The 23301-nt window shown below is 51.4% G+C and overlaps 1 protein-coding gene across 1 annotated transcript in view; it reads left to right on the plus strand.

The window, feature by feature from the left end:
• The window catches only part of Dnah1 (dynein axonemal heavy chain 1), a 65964-nt gene that overhangs the window by 24544 nt on the left and 18119 nt on the right, over positions 1-23301 (plus strand). Inside the window, 27 exon segments of the mRNA XM_052733658.1 lie at positions 178-213; positions 215-343; positions 932-1053; positions 1193-1298; positions 1768-1947; positions 2191-2331; positions 2840-3003; positions 3229-3342; positions 3664-3852; positions 4110-4215; positions 4777-4890; positions 5402-5551; positions 5879-5965; positions 6074-6260; positions 8195-8286; positions 8463-8617; positions 14222-14399; positions 15167-15361; positions 15442-15561; positions 15787-15945; positions 16040-16147; positions 17242-17382; positions 17500-17660; positions 18114-18271; positions 18829-19002; positions 19766-19804; positions 22956-23134. Coding sequence (XP_052589618.1) covers positions 178-213; positions 215-343; positions 932-1053; positions 1193-1298; positions 1768-1947; positions 2191-2331; positions 2840-3003; positions 3229-3342; positions 3664-3852; positions 4110-4215; positions 4777-4890; positions 5402-5551; positions 5879-5965; positions 6074-6260; positions 8195-8286; positions 8463-8617; positions 14222-14399; positions 15167-15361; positions 15442-15561; positions 15787-15945; positions 16040-16147; positions 17242-17382; positions 17500-17660; positions 18114-18271; positions 18829-19002; positions 19766-19804; positions 22956-23134 — 3684 coding nt within the window.

Below are 23301 nucleotides of genomic sequence, written 5' to 3' on the forward strand. Positions count from 1 at the left end.
GAGGTAAATCCCCGGTGAGGAACTGGGAGACAGAAAGGAAAGTTACCCCAGTAGACGCTGTCTCTGATATGGATGCTCTGCCCCGCACTCTAATGGGGTGAGATGTCTCCATCATGGACACGAAGCCCTGTCTGAGCCCCCAACTCCGACAGTCCCTGCCCTGCCCTGCCTCCCCAGGAAGTGCTGGAGGAATGGTTGAACTGCCAGCGGTCCCTGGCTCTACCTGGAGCCCATCTTCAGCTCCGAGGACATCACCCGGCAGCTGCCAGTGGAGAGCAAGCGCTATCAAACCATGGAGCGCATCTGGAGGAAGATCATGAAGACCGCCTACGAAAACCGGGAGGTGAGGGGGGGAGGAGGTGAGCCACGGGGTGGGGAGGAGATAGGGAAAGGGTGGGAAAACAGGAAGTGAGCCCCGGGGGGGGGGGGCGGGGAAAACAGGAAGTGAGCCGGGGGGGGGGGGGGGCGGCGGGAAAACAGGAAGTGAGCCCCGGGGGGGGGGGGGGAAGGCAGGTGAGCCCCAGGGGCCTGGGAAGGCTGCTAGGACCCCCAAGGGACCCTAATTACATTGCTGGGGATTTCTTGGTCTTTTCCCTCCCTAAACAAGGATGAAGGACCAATCCGAAGGCTTTGGTTGTGGCATGTGTCCTTGGGAGTGGACTCCTGGTACTGGAGATGCCCCTCAGAAACAATGGTTTTAGCATTTTAGAGATCCTGCCCAGTCCTGCAGCAAGACAACTCCTTAGCCTTATTACCCTTCCTTTTTGACTACAGAATGGTTTCTCGGGGCTGATGGAGGCACTCCTTAGACCAGGGGTCAATTTCCTGCCCCTCACCCTCCCTGGCGGTGTCTGGCTGGCATGGGCACTGTCTGGTGAAACCCTCCTACTCACTCTGGCTTTCTCTCTCTGGCTGGGTCTGGTTCCTGCAGGTGATCAATGTGTGTGCTGACCAGAGGCTGCTGGACAGCCTGAGGGACTGCAACAAGCTGCTGGACCTGGTACAGAAGGGCCTCAGCGAGTACCTGGAGACCAAGCGGAGTGCCTTCCCCAGGTAGGGACCGCAGCCCAAGACCACTCGGTGGGTTCTCAGGTGCTCTTCCAGTCTAGGAAGCACCATGTCAGTGTTTTGGGGGCTGCTGGGGTCCGGCAAGTCCACCTGACCTTCTTCATCCCCAATGTCCCCTTGGAAGATTCTACTTCCTGTCAGACGATGAACTACTGGAGATCTTGTCACAAACCAAGGACCCCACGGCCGTGCAGCCCCACCTGCGCAAATGCTTCGAGAACATCGCCCGGGTGTGTAGCCGGGCCTGAGGCGTGGCCAGTGTAGTAGGGTACTCTCCGGAGGAGACACCTCTCCTCTCATGCCAATCCCTCTTAAAGAGGAGATGGCAAGAGAGACCCTGGTCCTCAGAGATACACCTGGGGCTGGCGGGAAGGTGTTAGCTAAAGAACCCACCCCTCCCCTTGAGTCTGGGAGCCCTGGGGTCCTAACTCAGCCAGCAGCTCCCGTCCTCCAGAATACTGAGATCCGTGAGGGGTGGAAGCGCAGAGGGCAAGCTTAGCCTCATTCCCCAAGGGCTTAGATACATCCTGTCAAGTTGCTGTTGGTGAAGGCCCAGGGAAGGCAAACACCTGGGGGGCGGGGCGGGGTGGCCCTGCACAGAGCAAGGGGCAAGGGGTCTGGCCAGGTCAGCCTGGGGCTGAGGGCAAGCCCTCTGACACCCCAGAGTCATCAGCTCCTTCCCGCCCATGTGGCCCTTAGCTGCTGTTCCAGGAGGACCTGGAGATCACACACATGTATTCAGCAGAGGGGGAAGAGGTGGAACTGTCTTTCTCCATCTACCCTTCCAACAACGTGGAGGACTGGCTGCTGGAGGTGGAGCGCAGCATGAAGGCCAGCGTGCGTGACATCATCGAGCGCGCCATCAAGGCCTACCCCACAGTGAGTGCAGCCCTCCTGCTCGGCCTCCAGTGTGCTCCCTCCTCAGTGCCCCTCTACCCCAGCCCGCCTCCACCTCCAGCCACCTGTCAGCCCTCAAGAGGCTCAGGGCGTCGTAGCTGCCCGTCTTTCTGAGGGAACATTTGAACCCAGAGCTCGAAAGGCTGAAGCACAGACAACGTTCAGGAAGAGGACAGGGTCAGGGCTGGCAGCTCCCGAGTCAGTCTGCTCATGTTGTCTTTCCAGATGCCCAGAACTGCGTGGGTTCTGAACTGGCCGGGCCAGGTGACCATTGCTGGCTGCCAGACGTACTGGACAATGGAAGTAGGCCAGTCTCTTGAGGCTGGCAACACCCAGAGCAAGCTTTTCCCCCAGCTCTCCAAACAGGTAGGGTACAAGAAGACTGGTTCTCCCCACACCCCAACACCCCACACCCAGTTCTCCTAGGAACATTTTCCTGCATCAAGCCTGGAAGAGGGCGAAGGTGAGGTCCAAGGAGCAGATCAGACTCTGTGGCACCGGAAGAGGGGCCCTAAAGAGGGCTCTGAGACTGGGCAGGTGCCCCTATCCTAATGGCCAGTGAGGCAGTCCCTAGGTTTTTCCTGTACTGTCTCTTGGGCCATCCATGATCCGTGCTTATTGCCACACTCCAGACTCCACTCCCAGCCCTGAGCGTAGCGATGGCACCGCACACCACCGAGGCGGGTACCGTGCGTGTGCTCTGTGTGCTCTTCCATCTTGCCTGGCCCTGTCCTCGCTCTCCCTCCCACCTCAGACCGGCAGAAGCCCCAGGATACGGAGGCTGTCGTGGCCGGCCAAAGCCTACCCTCTGTGCAAGGGGTGAGGGGCTCCCTCCAGAGCGCAGATCTCTACAGGGATTTCCCCATCCCCTCAGCTCAGTGACCTGGTGGCCCTGGTTCGCGGGAAACTGTCCCGCATGCAGCGGGCGGTACTTTCGGCACTCATTGTGATTGAGGTCCACGCCAAGGATGTGGTGAGCAAGCTGATCATCGAGAATGTCGTCAGTGTACATGACTTCGAGTGGATCTCACAGCTCAGGTGAGGTCATGGAGAGCTACCCCAGGGCCGGAATGGGTGAGGCTGGGGTTGGGGATACTGTCAATCCACACGAGGCTTGTCCCTGGCCTCGAAGCAGAGAAAAGATGGATAAGGGTATTTTTTGTGTCTTTATTCTCTAAAATGGTCTCCTCTTTTTAACTGTACACCTACCTACTCAGTGGCCTGTGGCCCCATGTCCAGAAACCCGTGTCCCTGCATTGCTAGGTACTACTGGACAAATAATGACCTGTACATCCGTGCTGTGAACGCTGAGTTCATCTATGGCTACGAGTACCTAGGCAACAGTGGGAGGCTGGTGATCACTCCCCTCACCGACAGGTGAAGGCCCTCCCCAGCTGGCTTTTGAGTAAGGGAAATGGGTAGCCTTAGGTCAGCCAGCCCAGGGGCGTCTCTAAACAAAGCTCAGCAAGGCGCAGAAATGGGGCAGGAGACACTACCCTGGTACCCAGCCCCAGGCTCCCGTCCTGACCCTGGCAGTCGGGGCTGGCATACCTGGTCCTGAGAGGATCGAGGAGGAGAAAGAGCTGCTGATCCTAAGGGTCCTGAGGGGGGGGAAGTGCCTCGGGTCTGTGGAACAGCCCAGGGAGAGGAGCACCCGGAATGGCTGTGGCCCATGCCCACCTCCTTTCTATCCCACAGGTGCTATCTGACCCTGACCGGAGCCCTGCACCTCAAGTTTGGAGGAGCACCGGCGGGCCCAGCTGGCACCGGGAAAACCGAGACCACGAAAGACCTGGGAAAGGCCTTGGCCATACAGACAGTTGTGTTCAACTGCTCTGACCAGCTCGACTTCATGGCCATGGGCAAGTTCTTCAAGGGTCTGGCCAGGTGAGAGTGGGTGTGAGCCGGCACGGCGAGAACACTGGCTAAGAGGTGTCTCCCAGGGGACAGGGAGGAGTGGCAGAAGTCAAAGGCCCGGCTCAGTGGGCTAGGGGTGGGACAGGGGTAGGACTGCAGTCAAGCTGGCGAGCTGGCGGTCACCACTGAGCACTTCCTCCCCAGGGAGGTCAGACAGAGGGTTGTCGGAAGGAGGTACTAAGTATGCGCGGAGTGCATGCCCCACCCAAATGCCTTGTTTTGCTTAGCGCTGGGGCCTGGGCCTGCTTTGACGAGTTTAATCGGATTGACATCGAGGTGCTGTCTGTGGTGGCACAGCAGATCACCACCATCCAGAAGGCACAGCAGCAGCGGGTGAGCCTTGGGCACCCTAGAGGGATGGCACTGCCCCCTGTCACCCTGAGTGCCATGTCTAAAAGGATCTTATAGTCGATTCCAAACCACACATCCTTCCCTCAACCTTTACCCCAGTTAAAGGGAGTCCTGTCCTACACCCTGGCTCTTACGGAAAGCACAGGGCATCGGACTCTCACCCGCCTTGTTCAGGGTAGCCAAGGATCTTGACCCAAGAGGCAAGAGCTGAAAAGCTGATGCACCCCACTTGAAGTAGAGCCCTGGGTTCTGTTCTGGGCTGAGTTTGAGGAAATTGTAAGGGGCCGGTCAGAACTGTGAATAGTGGATGTAGGGAAGCAGCAACTGTGTGGAAACCTCTGAGGAACTGGAGCCAGGTCCTGGTAGCCCAGGAGAGATCATTGAGACCTAAGGTGCTTAGGATAGATCCCGGGAGATCTAACCCAGCACCAGGAATCCAGCCTGGCTGACCTCAATGGCATGAGGGAGCCCAGTCAGAGGACAGGAAGGTCTGGGCATCTTTAATCTCTTCAATATGGGCCAACCCCTGTACCTCACACACAGGTGGAGCGCTTCGTGTTTGAGGGCGTTGAAATCCCCCTTGTACCGTCCTGTGCCGTGTTTATCACCATGAACCCAGGCTATGCCGGCCGCACCGAGCTGCCTGACAACCTGAAGGTAAGTCGAGGCACAGGGTGGTCAGAAGGTGAGGGAGCTCTGGCCTGGACTCTAGGATGCTCAAGTTCTAATTCAAGAATGCACAGCTAGCTGCCTGGCTCGAAGAACTGGGACTCCCTGTGGCGGCACCCCTGTCCAGGGGACCCTTGGACCACACCCAGCTACAGAGTGGAGGCCCTGGACTTGTCTTCAGGGCATGGGAGAAGTCTGAGATTCCTATGGGGCAGGGTGCAGGGGGTCTGACAGAAGCTGCTAAGGTGGATGTGTGAGAAAGATGGGAAGACAGGCAGCGAGAGGGGCCCTCTCCTGGAAGCTACATGGAGAAGGTGTCCATCGACACCGAGCAGCTATTTCTAATGGTAAGCGCGGCACAGCCACTGCAGGGTGGAAGCCTCGGGGTGCCGGTGTGGCACAGAGAATCCCAGCTGTGGTGAGACGGTCCAGAGGATGGGCTAAGTCCCGGGGTGGGGCTGTGATCTGTCTGCCTTTCACGTGTATGTTGTGTGTCCAGGCCCTCTTCCGACCCGTGGCCATGATGGTACCCGATTACGCCATGATTGCCGAGATCTCCCTCTACTCCTTTGGCTTCAATGAGGCCAACATGCTGGCGAAGAAGATCACCACCACCTTCAAGCTGTCTTCTGAGCAGCTCAGCTCCCAGGTAAGGCCCCCGGTTAGTTCCACAGCCTCGGACTGAAGTGTTGCCATCCACTCCCACCTCCAGAGCTGTTCCAAGTTCGCCTTCTGTGAAGGAGAGATTCAGAACAGGCATGCCTATAAGCCGGAGATTTGTAGGGAGGATGAAGTAGAAGATCCCAGAGAAGGGGCACCTACCCCGGGCTACAGTGTGCAGGCCTGTGGGGAAAAGGACATCTCAGCTACAAGATAGGTGATGAGGCATGGCCAGGTTCCACGCAGGAGGCAGTGTTGACAAGACAGAACCAAGAACGACAGTGCCCGCACGAGCTTCTTCCCATGGTGCCAACAGGATCACTACGACTTTGGGATGAGAGCTGTGAAGACTGTCATCTCAGCCGCTGGGAACCTCAAGAGAGAAAACCCCACCATGAATGAGGTGAGCTCTAGCCACAGAGCTCCCACGGAGAGGGCTTCCGGAGGATCCCCGCCCTGGAGGGGCAGCCCCAGCCCACCACCCTGAAGCCCTTGCCGGCCCCTCCTACAGGAGCTGATCTGCCTCCGGGCCATCCGGGATGTGAATGTGCCCAAGTTCCTGCAGGAAGACCTCAAGCTCTTTTCAGGGATTGTGTCCGACCTGTTTCCTACCATCAAGGAAGAGGAGACTGACTATGGCATCCTGGACCACGCCATCCGCAAGGCCTGTGAGAAGAGCAACCTCAAGGATGTGGAGGGTGAGCTCCAGCCCCAGGATTTCTACAAACCTATGGTGTTCCAATCTGAAGAGGTTGCTGGCTCCAGCCACCTTGGAGTCCAGGGCTGGAGACAGGGACCGGGCAATGCTGTCTCAAGGGTCCCTCGCCACTGACCAAGGTGCCCCTGGACTTGTCCTTACTAGTGCTCTCCAGGTGATGGGCAGCCTGTTTCTTTACCAAGACCCTACAATTAAGGTCTTCTGCCCATGGTAGGAGCCATCCCAACCCAAGGTCCCCTCTCTAGCCTTGCTTCATGCAGCAATGAGTATTTGTTAAGTATCTTAGTTAGGGTTTCTGTTGCTGTAACAAAACAACCTGACCAAAACAATTTGAGTAGAAAAGGGTTTATTTTGTCTTATAACTCTCAGGTCACAATCCATCACTGGAGGAAGTTAAGGCAGGAACCTGAAAGCAGAAACAGAAGCGAAGGCCATGGAGGAGTGCTGCCTACTGGCTTGCTCCCATGGCTTGCTCCGCCTGCTTCTTGTTTGTCTGTTTTGGTTTTTGCTGCTTTTTGTTTGTTTTGTTTTTTGAGACAGGGTTTCTCTGTGTAGCCCTGACTGTCCTAGAACTCGCTCTGTAGACTAGAGCTGGTCTTGAACTCAGAGATCCACCTACCTCTACCTCCACAGTGCTGGGATTATAGGCGTGCACCACCACCACCCACTTGGCCTCGGCCTGCTTTCTTTTTTTTTTTTTTTTTTTGGTTTTTCGAGACAGGGTTTCTCTGTGTAGCTTTGCGCCTTTCCTGGATCTCGCTGTGTAGACCAGGCTGGCCTCGAACTCACAAAGATCCGCCTGGCTCTGCCTCCCGAGTGCTGGGATTAAAGGCGTGCGCCACCACCGCCCGGCTTCGGCCTGCTTTCTTATAGCACCCAGGACCACCAGCACAGGGGTGGCACCACCCACAGTCGTGAAGAAAATGCCACACACTGGCGCCCAGTCCAATATGATGGGAACTTTTCTCAGCTGAGGTTCCCTCTTGCCAAATGGCCCTAGCTTGTGCCAAGTGACATCCACTGGTTGAGACTGTCCTCTCCCCAGCTTGGCTGCTGGTGTAGGGGAACACCACAGCCTGGTCACCACATGTCCATGCAGCTGGCGTTCTTGATCCCCATAGGCACAGCCGCTCCGCTTCTCCTCCCAGCCCCTCCCAGAAGGTCCTTAGGGGTGGGGACTCTCTCAGGAAGGCATGTCTGGCCACACAGCCCCTCCACTAGGGCCTGATCAGTTCATTTGCTCATCTCAGCCCTGTGGGGCCCCTTCCCCAGTGCTTCCCATGGCTTTCTGTTCCGTGTGTAGCGTAACACTCCCTTCCCTGGCCATCTCCTCCAGCAAGCCTGTTAAATCAAGCCCTGGGCTCTTCTCTTCCCCACAGCCTTGTGTCAGCTTCCTCCTCCCTCACCATTTATACCCTTTATTTGTACCCCGTCCCTTTGGCAGGGACCCCTGAGCCTGACAGAGCCACAACCACCCCCAACCCCTTGGGCCAGAGCAATGTGCTCATTCCTAAAGCTCCTGACTGACTGGGATTCTGACCCTTGAATTTTACCTCACCCTGGAAAGCACTTTCTCAGGCTGGTGCTCTCAGGAGACTGGGCAGTTGCTTCAGGAAAGAAGTTCATTCTGAGGCCCGTAATGGCTGCCCCAACCAGACAATGGTAGGCAGTTGGTAGTGACACTAATACTGACGGGCATCTAAGTAGGTTCTACTCCGTGCCCTGGAGGCCCTGTGCGTGGGGCTTTACCTGCCCCTGCCTACGGCGGCGTAGGCGTTACTGCCTTCCCCACTTTGCAAACGAAGACACTGAGGCTCAGGGGGTCAAGTGACACCCCTGAGGCCACACAAGCTAGCCTCCAAGACATGACTCAATCCCACCCTCTAACCCAGGTCCCCCCGCCCTGTCCCCCAGGCTTCCTGATCAAGTGCATCCAGCTATACGAGACCACAGTGGTACGGCACGGCCTCATGCTTGTTGGGCCCACGGGCTCTGGCAAGAGTAATGTAAGCAGAAGCAAGCGCAGGGCCTGGGCGTGGCGAGGGGCGGGGGTCGTGCATCTCCAACAAGGGCATCAGCCTCCACCTGCACTCCACTGGCCTTTGGATTGCCCTCCCCACCTCCTGTAGTCCCCAGCCCTCCTAGAAGCCAGGAGGTTCACTCTCTGGCGGTGACTCCACAGTGTTACAGAGTCCTGGCCACCGCCATGACGTCGCTGAAAGGGCAGCCATCCATCAGCGGTGGTGTGTATGAAGCTGTCAACTACTACGTGCTGAACCCCAAGTCCATCACCATGGGCCAGCTCTACGGGGAGTTTGACCTGCTCACCCATGAGTGGTGAGTGGCCCCCAAGTTGCTCCAGACTGCACTCTCAGGCCGCCTGCAGCGGCAGTTGGGAATCGAAGCGCTCGGCAGAAAGCCTGGGGTTCCATCCAGCACTCCACTTCCTCCCCTGGTGACTTCCCCCTGTTACATCATTTGCACAGTGATGACAATAATGGCAGTGTGACCGTGGCAAGGAAAGGAACCTAACACATGAACAACAACACAAACAACAACAAAAACAAAACAAAACAAAACAAAAAACCCTATTCTATTTCTCCAAAGCCACCCCTCTCCTGCTGGAAGTACCTTCTTAGTTGTGGTGCGCCATAAGCCCAGTAAGTGGTGGGCGCTAATGAGAGTCACCTTCCTTTTCCAGTACGGACCTGCTCTGCTTCTCCCATTTCTGTGTAATGGTCTTTCCCATGCCTACTCCAGACTCATGTGAGCGGTGGTGAGGTCCATGGGTGAGCCCAGGAAAATGTCCCATTGAAGAAAAAAGTTATTTAACTGTATCTTTCCAAGCATGCTAAAGAAGACTTTATTCAGGACCATGACCACAAGCATAGGAACTGCTGGGGCAGGGTCTCAGGGTAAGGAGCAGAATGTGCTCAACTCCAAACACAGCACAGGCCAGTGGGGCCAGGTGGACACCGGTGGGCAGAAAGTTTCTAAGAGGGCCAAGTGGTCAGACCTCACCTGGAGGGAAATGGGAAACCTGAACAGGTGTTGAGGTGGGTAAGTGTGGGGGGAGGGCTTGTCTAAACTGACTTAGCAGGCTGGTTGCTAATGCTGATTTTATGGGGAAGTGAGCATGTGGAGCCTAGGAGACTATCGGGAACCAGGCAGAGACTTCCCCTGGCATATGGAACTTCTGGAAGCTGAGCCTTTCTTAGATTCTGAAACAAAACTTGGCCCTTCTCCAGCTCTTCCCACCTTCCAGAACTAAATGTGCCTCTGCCTCTGCTGGTGCCTCTCCCATTGGGACACCACCATTTACTTTCATTTAATGTGACTTCCATGGGAACTCAGCAGAGAGGGATATAAAATGTTTTCATTATACCATGTTACACTAAAAACCTCCATTTTTTCCTATTATGATTTTTGTTTTGTTTTGTTTTTGTTTTTTCGAGACAGGGTTTCTCTGTGTAGCTTTGCGCCTTTTCCTGGAACTCACTTGGTAGCCCAGGCTGGCCTCGAACTCACAGAGATCCGCCTGGCTCTGCCTCCCGAGTGCTGGGATTAAAGGCGTGCGCCACCACCGCCTGGCCCTATTATGATTTTTTTTTTATTTTTTTATTTTTATTTTTTTGGTTTTTCGAGACAGGGTTTCTCTGTGTAGCTTTGCGCCTTTCCTGGAACTCACTTGGTAGTCCAGGCTGGCCTCGAACTCACAGAGATCCGCCTGGCTCTGCCTCCCGAGTGCTGGGATTAAAGGCGTGAGCCACCACCGCCCGGCCCTATTATGATTTTTAATGAGTGAAGATATGATAGAGTTAAAAAGATGAGATCCAATGATCTCAATACATTATATGTAAGTAATATATGTAGATGTATCCAACCTTCTTATTAAATAAGAAACACAGAACCAATGCAAAGAAGAAAGCCAAGAGGTCAGAGCTAAGAGCTAAAACCTTACCCTTCTTCCTGCGGTGGTCCTACCTCTCCGAACCAGAGCTACCCCTGTGTTAAAGTCTTTATATAGAGTTCCTGTCCTGCCTTCTCATTGGTTGTAAACCCAACCACATGACCGCCTCCTCACAGCCTGTCTGTATAGGCCTCCAGGTTTTCCATGATTGGTATTAAGATTAAAGGCATGTGTATCCAATAATGGCTGTATCCCTGAACACACAGAGACTTACCCAGCTCTGCCTACCAAGTGCTGGAATTACAAGCGTACGCTACCACTGCCCTGCTTTCCTATGGCTTGTTAATAGCTCTGACCCCTGGGCAACTTTATTTATTAACATACAAATAACATTTTAATACAAATAAAATATCACCATATTTCCCCTTTTCTATTTTAATAAAAAGGAAAAAAAAAGAAAAAGCTTATAACTAATATAAGAAAAACTATATACAAAAGGACAATAACTATATACAATATATACAAGTAATAAATACCTAAACAATGTCTAGTCCATTTGTATTTGACAAATTCAGAGAAAATAATTTCATTATCTATCCTATTTTGGTAAGTCCAAAATGTATCTAATTCACTTTTTATCCTAATTAATCTTCAACTATAACTAACTAACCTTCAACTATAACTAACTAATCTTCAACTCCCTCAGAGACCCAAGAAGGAAATAATATTAGCTAACAAAAATAAAAACAGGAAGTGCACATAAGCAACTTCCAAAAAATTTGTGAGTTGACAGAAACAGACAGCTGTCTGGACAGTCACCTGAGGTTTCTCCGAAGTGCTGGGGCATCATCTTCAGCCTATAGGCTTAGCATATCTGACAGACTCATTTGTGAAGTAGGATGTACACAAGGTCAACAGTTCAACCTCACATTGAGTGAGAGTAGTCCATGTACCAGAAACACCTGAATTCCACTAGTGTCATGTCATGATTCAGGATTTTAAATTCTGGAAATTGTTGATGGTTTTTTAATTCAGCTGTCCATTCTTCTTGGCTGTGTATATATGGCTTCATCTCAGCATCCCATTCTTCTCCATATCCCTCTATCAAATGCCAGTCTACTATTGAGAGGCGTGAGCTTAGTTACTCTTCAAGAATAACTGTTTCAGCCGGGCGGTGGTGGCGCACGCCTTTAATCCCAGCACTCGGGAGGCAGAGGCAGGCGGATCTCTGTGAGTTCGAGGCCAGCCCGGGCTACCAAGTGAGTCCCAGGAAAGGCGCAAAGCTACACAGAGAAACCCTGTCTCGAAAAACCAAAAAAAAAAAAAAAGAATAACTGTTTCAGCTGCTGTTCCATTGCACATCAGAGGCCATCGGCCCACTGCCTGTTCAGCTGCCTTCGAAGAAAAGGGCACTGTACCTTTTTCGAATTGCGAAGGCCACTTCAGGGATGGTGCCATATTGTCCTGGCCTCTGAAGATGCCTTTTGATAAAGCCATAACCACACTTGTTTTGGCAAGAATCAGTAATCCTTTGTTTTATGTCCTGTCTGTCCATTTTGTCCTGTTGATTCGAGGATACTTTGTTGTCCAGTGGCTAACTTTTGCCACAATGAAAGTTAACTCCATATGCAGTTTCTTCAATGCCCATATTTTCTCTGAAGTAGATTGGTACTGCCAGGAGCCGACATGTCTCATAGTCATAACAAAAAAGAAAAATTTTCTAAGTTATTAAAACATTTTAAATGCCATATTCTGTAGATCTCTGAAGGGTTTGAAGATAACCTGTCTATCTAAAATATATCTACTCAATCTTGAAAACATACCTAATATAACTGCAAGTTCTATTATAATATCTAACTACTAACTTTCATTTCTTTATATCCTAATAGTTGGTAATAACATTCAAGGATCAGAAAATTGCATTACATTGTTAGATGAATGGTACAATTAGAAAAATATATATAACATTTTCTAACAATATCAATTTCAATATATATAATTTGTATACAATATAAAACAATCCAATCCAATGTAAAGTATTTACATTTTTCTTTTCTTTCTTTCTTTTTTTTTTTAATAAGAACCTTAAATCTAATCTCCTTTGCTTAGCCTTTTTCCTAACCCTTGACAACAACTTGTAACCAACCCCCCTAATCAATGAAAATTATCCCAGACCCAAAACCCATTAAAAGACAAAAAAAAACCAACCGCCCCACACCACCTCTTTGGGAATGTGGGCGTCGTATTCTTGAAATTGCTTCCTGCTGGGTATGGGCGAAGGTATCTTTATCCTGAAAGAAAAATTTTAGGTTAATTGTCAAATTCTAGGAAAGGTAAATATATCCTTCGTTATCCAGTCTGTGTATAATGCCAAAATTCAGGGTTTATCTCAAATCCTTATTCAAGTAGTCTTTGAGACTGGATCATCTCAGCTAGCTCTTCTCAAAATTGCTCTGAGCACTTTGTAGCTCAAAGCTGATCTGTAGATGATGTTTGTCAGCTTAGTGATGTTATTATTGTCCACGTGGAATTGTTGTTGTTGTGGGGCCCCAACTTCTTCCTGGAGACTTCAGTTGATGTTAGGCCTAACCGTGATTTCCTGCAAAAAACTGATAAGAGACTCGAACACAAAGACTATATATGTGACTTTTTAGAATTAGTTAGTACTCTATATGACCATTTATATCTTAACAAAGTTTAAAATGTATATATATCTATATATATTGATCTTGTAAATTTTGATATAAAATTCATACTTTAAGAAAAGTTTAAAGAATCAGAATAGAATCAAAGAGTTGAGATTCGTAATAGAATAGTCCCTTAATTAATTTGGCTTTTCTCCTGTCCCATAGCAGAAGATGGCTCTTTTCTTCTGGCATGATACAGGGAGTTTGCATTTTCCTTTTAACAACATGCTTGAGTTTAAAGAAGGAGAGAGCCATTCTCCAACTCCAAAGTCAGCTTTAAATTTTAATTGAACTGGGACTATTAGAAGTTAAATAGTGTTAAATCTTTAAAGAAAAGCAGAAACAAACATTTAGGAAGACATAAAATTTTTTTAGATAACATACCCATACGCCATTTCACTCTGTTTCTTAGGATAGATGATTTGTTCCTTTTCTTCAGTTGTCTCATTTGTCCAGTGTTCTTCAAATTCCTTAACCTTAAATTAAAGATAACTTTAAAGAAATCAATTGACAGGTTATAAATTTGTAAATACATTTGTATCTATATGTGACCTTGGAATCTTTTATTCAAAATATAGTAGAACCTTGGCAGTCCCCACCCCACCCCATCAGACATTTCATTTTCTGTAGATTCATTTACCTGGGATCAAGCCCAATCTGTAACTATTAAATGCAAAATTCATGCATTTTAAATTGTACACCATTCTGAGTAGTGGGAAGAAATCTTGATCTGAGCCATTCCATCCCACCATGTCCTTTGTCCAATGTGTCCATGCTGTATACACTACCCCCCCAATAGCACTTGTTAGCCATGTCAGTTACCACATTGACTCATGGTCTCACTGCTTATATTTAAATAAACCCTGTTTTAACTAACTATGGCCCCATAGTGTAAACTTTTATTACAGGACCCTGTTACAATTGTTCTGTTTGTTAATGTACCTAAATTATAAATCAACTTTCTCATATAGATTTACATGTAGGATAAAACAGCTTGTATATAGTATTATGTACTATACACAGTTTCAGATATCCACAGTGGGGGTGGGAGGGTCTTGGAATGTATCTTTTGAAGATGAATCAATGTTTTTAGGTAAGAAACCTGTTTTGTTTTGTTTCATTTTTCAAAATTGACCAATACTTCAGTAACCACTTGGCAAACACATCAAAAAATGCATTATATCAGTGTATGAAGACAATGTAATGAAACCTATTATTAAACATAATTAATATATGCTAATCAAAGATAGGAGCCAGCTGGGTAACCAGGTTTCCCTGGGAGACATTTGTGCCTACACCCTGTGTTCCTGGCACCTACAGCTCTTTCCTCCCTGGTGGTTACAGGACAGATGGGATTTTCTCCTCCCTCATCCGGGCCGGGGCCATTGCCGCTGACAACAACAAGAAATGGTACATGTTTGACGGGCCAGTGGATGCTGTCTGGATAGAGAACATGAACACAGTGCTGGACGATAACAAAAAGTTGTGCCTCAGCTCCGGGGAGATCATCAAACTCACAGAGGTGTGCTGCATGCCTACCCACCCCGGCTCTTCCGCAGCTATACCATGGTGGCCAGGCCTCATGCTACTCTACCCCTACTTCACCGAGGAGCCTGGAAGGCAGGATGGTTGGCCCAGCCCCCAGCACCCCTCCTCTAAGCCATGTCCTATTCGGCTACCTTTCAGAAGACCTTCTTCCTATGGTGTTCCAAGCCTAGGGCCGTGACAGCTGCCCTACTGTCCCCTAGATATTATGCTGTCTCACGCCTTCCAGGTCCACTCCACTTTGGGCCATGTCTGCCCATTCTTGCTCTATGTATTAACCCAGTTCTAGCAATGTGTTAAGGGGCTGGGGACTCAGTGGCACAAACCTGGCCACAGGGACCTGCTTGTTCTGTGTAGCTCAGCTCTTGAGAAAGCCAGTTATGGCCTGGGTATGAGAGCATTTCAGAGTGCATACTTCACTAGACTCCTGAGAACATGTGGCAGTTCATGTGAGCCTGCATGCGTGGCTGGAGCTCTGAAGCAGAGCACATGTGTCCTATCAGGTTTCCCAAGCCTCTAAGAACTCCACACTGGCCAGAAAGTCCAGGACTCCCCAACTTTGGCTCTCCCTCAGGGCTCTGTGGATGGCTACATTATCAGATGATGATCCAGGCATCACTGAACCTCAGCCCCAGCCCTGCTCCACCTTACAACTGCCCACAGAGCCTCCTGGCAGGATGGGCAGACAGCTACCCACTTGGGGGTGGGTAGCTGGCCCACTTACATGTTGTATCTTGGCTCCAGGCAATGACCATGATGTTCGAAGTGCAGGACCTGGCAGTGGCCTCACCAGCCACAGTATCCCGTTGTGGAATGGTGTACCTGGAGCCCAGCATCCTAGGGCTCATGCCATTCGTTGAGTGCTGGCTAAAACGTCTCCCTTCCATAATAAAGTCCCATGAGGAACATTTCCATAACCTCTTCGTCAAGTTCCTGGAGGTAGGTGAGGCTACCCAGCCAAAGGGGTCGTAGGGTATCGTCACCACCAGCCATGAGAGCCTGGTGCTTCTTCCCAACAGAGTTCCATCTCCTTCATTCGATCCACAGTGAAGGAAGTGATTGCCTCAACCAACAGCAACCTGACCATGAGTCTCCTGAAGCTCCTCGAGTGCTTCTTCCAACCTTTCCTCCCCAGAGAGGTACAGCCCAAACTGTAGGGCTGCAGGCCTGGTCCCCCTTGCCCTCTGTCCTCCCAGCTTGGCCGCAGAGAGCCTATGAATTCCACCTCCAGCTTCCTAGAGGAACTGGATTGACTCCCCACAGATCATGAGCCCACCCCATCCAGTGCGTTGTAGGGAAACAAACTACATGATATGCCCACTACTGCCCCCGACATAGCCTAACGCTGTTCCCTTTGTCCCCAGGGCATCAAAAAGATACCCTCTGAAAAGCTGAGTCATCTCCCAGAGCTGATAGAACCCTGGTTCATCTTCTCTCTGGTCTGGAGTGTAGGCGCCACAGGGGACTACAGCAGCCGCCTCCACTTCAGCCAGTGGCTGAGGATGAAGATGATGTTAGAACAGGTGAGAAGCGGTCGGACCAGGCCAGGCCCCCAGGCCAATGACAGGCCGGCCGCACCCCCGGGGCTCACGAGGCTGCTTCCCGGGGTCCTGACAGGTGAAACTACAATTCCCAGAAGACGGGCTGGTGTTCGATTACAGACTGGATGATGCTGGGATCAGCAGCACTGAGGATGAGGAGGATGAAGAGGAGGAGGGCAAACAGGTGGCCATGGGCTTGCCCAGGAATGAAGGAGGGTAGAGCCCCACCCCCTCGATGAATAATGGCCACTTAGAGAAGGCCACGTTGATAGCCACCAGGTCTGAGACGATTGGCTGTTTCTGTCACCACCCGGAGCTTTACAGTCTACCAGCTGTTTACTGTTGTGCTCATTGTATAGACATGGGAATTGAACCACGAAACAGTCATCATCAGCTAGTCAGTGGTAGAGCTGACCTTGGGCGTGGAGTTTGGAGGCTTCAGAGTGCCCACTTCCCAGACACACGTTTCTTCTGCGTTGATGATGAGTCCAAAGACTGGCCCTCTTTTCTAGTTAGCAGTCCCTATGTTCCCTGGAACCAAGCTCCCTAAGGGCCCAAGAGCATGCCTGGTATCCTGCTTTAGTGTGCCCATCTTAACTGTCAGCCAATAGAGCTTCTGGGTCCACAGTTATTCCAGGGCCAGGCCCCCTGAGCCCCAGAGGAGGTGACAGGAAGTCACTATGTAGAGTCTTGCTGTGGAACTTCAGGGTACATTTGGGTCTAAGAGTCAGAACTGCCACAATGGGACATGTTGGTTTGGCCAAAGTGAGCCCTTCATCAAAGAAGTTTCGCAAGGGCCCTGGGTAAGGGAACTCGTGGGGCAGGGACATCGAGGAGACAGCGTGAAGTGGCCTCTCCACATTCAGCTGTCGGTGCCCTGGGCTCTGGTGTCCCCACTCCTTAATCAGCCTAAAAATAAACAGTGAGCACCTTTGCCTTCCTGGGTTATTCAATTCCCAGAGCATCTTCTTGCCAAGACCTAGGGACTGTGTGTAGGACCACCACCACTCAGCAGCTGCAGTCAGGGAGGCTCCACCTGCTCAGCTGTGTTCAGAGAACCCCCACTCCTGGTGGTTTGTGTTGGGTGCCTTCCATCCCATGCAACGAGCAGGCCACAGGAGTTCCTGCCTCTGTCAGAAGTAGCCCTTCCCCAAGATGTCCTTGCCAAGACCCAGCAGAACAGTACCTCATCCTCGGGCTGTGCTTAGCCATGGGGCCACGGCCAGGAGAGGAATGGGAAGGGATTTCAGACCTACCCTGACCCAGATGTGGTTCCAGGTCGCCTGGGTAAAGTGGATGGACTCCTCGACTCCCTTCACCATGATACCAGACACCAACTACTGCAACATCATTGTGCCCACCATGGACACCATGCAGATGTCCTACCTGCTGGGCATGCTGATCACCAATAACAAGCCTGTGAGTGCCCTCATCATGCCTGTCCCTGCCCACCCAAGGCTCAGGTTAGGACATGTTGGTAGCTCCCTCTGCCTTATCCCTGTATGTGCCCCACCTTCCTGATCGCCTCTCCCCCAGGTGCTGTGCATTGGGCCGACAGGCACAGGGAAGACGCTCACCGTCTCCAACAAACTTCTCAGGAACCTGCCGCTGGAATATATCAGCCACTTCCTCACCTTCTCAGCCCGCACTTCAGCCAACCAGACCCAGGACCTCATTGACAGCAAGCTGGACAAGAGGCAGGACACCTTTGGCTCCCTCCTCAGCCACAGCGTCCCCAACCTCACTGACCCAGCTATCTCACCACGCCCCACCAATTTATGATCCTGGCTTTGCCTGAAATGTCACAGCAGAAGCCAGAAAGCCCACTGGGGACCTAGGTTGCCTTTCAGAGCTCTCCTTGCCTCTTCCAGGATCCTCCTAGTCTTTCTGCGGGGCTTTTACCGGCCACTACGGCAGAGCTGTGGGCTGCCTTAGAGATGGCTATTGTCCACCTTTCTGGAAAGTAGGACTCTTCTTAAACACCTCAGATACAGGTCAGCTTGTCCCAAATGTCCCAAGACAGAGGGCTGGTCATGAGGTTTAGCCATTTAGAGAAGGCTAAAATTTAGCGAGGTCCCATTCAGCTGACCCTTAGATTCTCAGAGGACCTGGTGCCCGTGGGTGCTGGGCTAACACAGCCCCTCCCACAGGCGAAAGGGCGTGTTCGGGCCACCCCTAGGGCGCAACTTCATCTTCTTCATTGATGACCTGAACATGCCAGCCCTGGAGACGTACGGGGCACAGCCACCTATAGAGCTGCTGCGCCAGTGGATGGACCACGGTGGCTGGTACGACCGGAAGATCATCGGTACGTGCTGTCCTGGGGTGGCGGGGAGTGGGCCGCATGTGCTGGGTGACGAGCACAGTGGGCGCAGGGCAAAGACCATTTTAGTGGTCCACAAAAATAGTTTCATTCCTCTTAAAACTGGAGGGGATGAACTCAGGTCAAAGAAAAGTTTCAGTGCCTGTTAACACATTCTCTCTGTACCAGTACTGTTGTAAATTACATTTTTGGATGCACATATGTACGTGTGTTTGCACAAGTGTGGGCACATGTGTTTGGGGGGGGGTCACGTTGAGCATGTTGATCACTGTCAACTTAACTGAGGCAGGGTCTCTCACTGAACCCAGAACTTGCTGTTTCAGCATGCCTAGCTAGCCAGTCTACCCCTGTCTCTACCTCCTGAGTCACTAGGATCACAGACACCCTGGCTTTTATGTGGGTACTAGGCATGCAAATCCTCTGAGCCATCTCCCCAACACCATAAAATCCAGTTTTAACGGACATTGTAATCATGGGCAAGGGGCCCACAGAAGTCATGTCATTCTGAGTAGCCCCCTGACTGACTTCCTACTCCCACTCAGGAGCCTTCAAGAACCTGGTGGACATCAACTTTGTCTGTGCCATGGGTCCCCCAGGGGGAGGCAGGAACGCTATCACTCCAAGGCTGACACGCCACTTCAACTACCTGTCTTTCATTGAGATGGATGAAGTCAGCAAGAAACGCATCTTCTCTACAATCCTGGGATGTTGGATGGGTGAGTACAGGGTCGGGGCAGGAGAGGCCATGGACAAAGGCAGAAGAGCCCCAAGCTGGTTGTCACACCAGACAGCTGGACAGCACTGGGCAGGAAGAAGGCCCTGAGCTGCTGACTGCAACCCAAGCCTTACCCCTTTACTCGGCCGTTACAGCTGGCAAGTTCCTGAACCTCTGCGAACCTCAGTTTCTTTAGCAATGGATGCTAATATTAATACCTACCCTCCACGTCTTGAGAGTTAGGGCATGGCACCTAGCACCTAAGATAAAGCCGTGCAGCAATTCTGCATACTGCACATGTGATAGACACGTACCTCCGTGCATGTATTCACTTACATCAAGACGTGCTAGTGTTTGCCCAGAAGCTCACACAGAATGACTGTAACTTTTGTAGAACAGGAAAACACAGGAAGACCAAAGGGACAAAGTAGCCCTGCTCCATCCTGGGGCTTGGAGAAAGTCCACCCAGGGTGCTGTTTCTCCAGCAGCCCACCTCCCACCCAGCACACCCCACCGTGGAGTTCCACTTGACACCATGCTGGGCAGAGAGTGCTAGAAGTCAAGCCTTCCATCGGGCATGGGCCACCCTGCCAGAGCTATAGACCAGGGCTCTCCTTCACATACAACTGGGGCAAGGGGCACATTGCTCCGAGAAAGGGTGAGAGGCAGCTGCATGAGGAGCTCCCAGCAGGATACAGCTGGCCAAGGTGGCCCGCAAGGGACCACCTAACTCTGAACCTTGCGTCTGCCCCTCCACTCTGCAGATGGACTCCTTGGAGAGAAGAGTTACCGAGAGCCTGTGCGTAAGTGTGGCCTGGGCCTGGGAAGACCTTGGGGGAAAGGGGATCATCTGGGGGCAACCCCGGACTCTGGCTTTAGCTGGTATGTTAACACTAGGATCAAGGACCATGGTGGGCCCTCCTTGGGCTCACATGGAGCCAGAGCCCAAGTCAGCCCTGGCACTGGCTGCTCTTCAGGTTCCTGTACCACTCTTAGCCATTCCATCGATCAGGCCTCGGTTAGTGTCACACTGGTAGCAGGAAATGAACAATGAGTGGATAAAGGAAGGAATCCAATGAGCTCTGCTGTCCAAAAGAACCACAGTAACAATAAAGCCAGCTTCTCCAAGGGGCAGGCATGAGCAGGAAAGCAAGTGACTTGTGGTTAGGAGGCAAGCATCCCTCTCTCTCTCTCTCTCTCTCTCTCTCTCGGTTTTTTGAGACAGGGTTTCTCTGTGTAGCTTTGCACCTTTCCTGGAACTCACTCTGTAGCCCAAGTTGGCCTTGAATTCACAGAGATCTGCCTGCCTCTGCCTCCTGAGTGCTGGGATTAAAGGCATGCGCCGCCACTGCCCAGCCTCTTTTTTTTTATTAACATTTTTTTCTTTATTTTACATACCGACCACAGTTTTCCCTCCTCCTCTCCTCCTGTTCCCCCCAATTCCTTCCTTACCCCCTCTTCCCATCCACCCATTCCTCCTCCATCTCCATTCAGAAAGGGGCAGGCCTCCCATGGTCTTGAACATCTAGTTGAGGTACGACCCAGCCCCTCCCCCTCCATAAAGGCTGGGCAAGGTGATCCAGCACGGGGAACAGGTTCCTAAAAGCCAGCTAAGCACCAATGTATACTCTTCAAAGATGCTGCCCAAGCAATCTTCTTCCTCCAGCCCAACCTGCTTCCTTCGCATAGTCATTATGAACCCCATTCAGTAAGCATTCATCAATTCATTAGTCTATTGATGAGGTGAGTGTGCTCATGATCCAATCATCTCCAAATGATTGGATCTACCAGCCAGAGACCCAAGCTTTCAAATCACAAACTAGGCACCCCATCTTGGACTAACTAGACTTTGACCTCCAACCACTTTTCCCTCTTAAACATGCTGTCCTCAGGCAGTCTCATCCTGGCTCAAAAGTAAAGTCACCATTATGTCATCAGCATCCAAGTTCACACCCTCAACTCAGATTTCTCCCCTAAACATGTAATTCCACATTTCTCAGATGTCAACTGTGTATCTCAGACTGAACCTGTCCAAATCCAAACCCCCAGATGCCCCGTCAGTCCCCTTCTCAGTCCCTCCACCTTTGGTGGTGACAGCTCCATCCTTCTGGATGCTCCTGACAAGAATTTCCCCGTCATCCTCTTCCTCTCAAACCACATGACAACTGTCAGAAAATCTGTCCCTGCAGAGTCTGTCCTGAATCAACTCACCACCCTGTCCTCATTCACCCACTCACTGGGACAGCCCCTTCCCTGGTCTACTCACTCTGCGTTCACTTACCAATGATCCATCCTCCTTTTGCAGCTAGAGGGACCTGTTAAATCATTAGATCAAGCCAGGCAGTGGTGGTGCATGCTTTTGATTCCAACACTCAGGAGGCAGAGGCAGGTGAATCTGTGAGTCCGAGGCCAGCCTGGGCTACAGAGTGAGTTCCAGGACAGCCAGAGCTGTTACACAGAGAAACCCTGTCTCAAAAAGAGAAAAAGAAAAAAACATTGATGTAAGATGTGTGTGCTGCCGGGCGGTGGTGGCGCACGCCTTTAATCCCAGCACTCGGGAGGCAGAGCCAGGCGGATTTCTGTGAGTTCGAGGCCAGCCTGGGCTACCAAGTGAGTTCCAGGAAAAGGCACAAAGCTACACAGAGAAACCCTGTCTCGAAAAACCAAAAAAAAAAAAAAAAAAAAAAAAAAAAAAAGATGTGTGTGCTGGTGCCTGCCTGTAGTCCCAGCTACTTAGGAGGCTAAGGTAGAAGGATCACTTCAGCCCACCAGTTTAAGACTAGCCTGAGTAAGTTCCTGTCTCAAAAATATACAAATCCAAAAATAAAAGGATTTCTTCTTCTCCTTCTCCTCCTCCTCCTCCTCCTCCTCCTCCTCCTCCTCCTCCTCTTCCTCCTCCTCCTCCTCCTTCTTCTCAACTGTCTTGGCCAAGCAATAGTCCAAGTCACAACAGTGCCAGGAAACACTGCCCATGTTTTGCATCCCTCATCCATCTCCCACTTGGCCCCTCTGCCCATTGGTCCTTTACTTCCCGTCTCCAGGGTGGTGTTCTTGCTGCCCCTCTGCCCAGGACACCTTTTCTCCAGCAGTGTACATGCTTGCAATCTCTCTTCTTGGTCTCAGCTCGACTGTCTCCCTTCTCAGCGTGATACCCCACAGCACCTCTGTAATCACTTCAAAACCTAACGTTGAGGTTCCCCAAGCCTTGCTTTTGCTGCAAGTCTCCGTGTAGCATTTTTCACCTGGTTGCTGTCTCTCTGTCAATCCATTTCCGAGACAAAGCTCGTTAAGGGGGAAAGATGTCTGTCTGGATCAACCTCCGTGTTCCATGCCTAGAATACATTTGTTCTCCTGACCCTTTTCTTCTGCCATTTCCGAGTTCTTCCTGCACCCCAGGCTTGCACTCTCAGAGTTTAGTTCCAGGTGGAGACAGGGGTATTTTTCATAGAACAAGCACATGGGTATGGTAGTGATGGAACTTCGGCAACTCCTCAGAGGGTGGTGAGGCTCCAATGTGGGGCCTGAGATCCAGGTCACCCTCTTACCACCATCAAGCACTCCTGAAGCCTGTGTAGACTGAGTGACCCTTGCCCATACGTCACTCAGCACTGCCATTCATAGACTCATTAAGGCAAGGCAGGAAGGGTCAGTACTGAGCCCACTAATACCCACGATTCTGTGACTACACCTCAGTGCCCTATGCGCGGCCAGTTGTCAGGAATGTGGGTGTAAATTTGGGGCACACAGAGCAAGAGATCTCCAATCTAAGGTAGGGACATCAGGAAGGCTTTGCAAAGCAGGAAGCGTCTAAGAAAGGGCTGAAGCATAAGGAGCATCCAAGCCTAAGGCTAGGGAACGGGCGCTGGGGAATCGCGGGAGCCCGGTTAGGACCTGTAGAACCTGCACTGGGGCACTCCTGTCTGTGTGACCCGGCCCACTCTCCTGTCCCCACAGCTGGGGCCCCCAACATCGTCCATTTGACGGAGCCCCTCGTGGAAGCTACCATCAGGATATACGCTACCATAACCTCCCAGCTGCTGCCCACTCCAGCCAAGTCCCACTATACCTTCAATCTGAGGGACCTCTCCAAAGTCTTCCAGGGTATGCTCATGGCCGAGCCATCCAAGGTTGAGGTGAGGATTGCCAGGCCCCTCCCCCATGCCCAAGTCGCCCTTGCCATCCTCTCCAGACCTCTCCCAATTTTAGGCCTTTCTGCCTAAATAGTCCCCAGCCCTGGTCTAGCTAGGCCCTGAGGAAACTGGAAAATAAAGGGTCAGGTCCAGCAGAGCCAGACCTTACT

Source organism: Peromyscus californicus, unplaced genomic scaffold (genome assembly GCF_007827085.1).
Source record: "Peromyscus californicus insignis strain IS unplaced genomic scaffold, ASM782708v3 Scaffold_12__1_contigs__length_115047231, whole genome shotgun sequence".
NCBI lineage: Eukaryota > Metazoa > Chordata > Mammalia > Rodentia > Cricetidae > Peromyscus > Peromyscus californicus.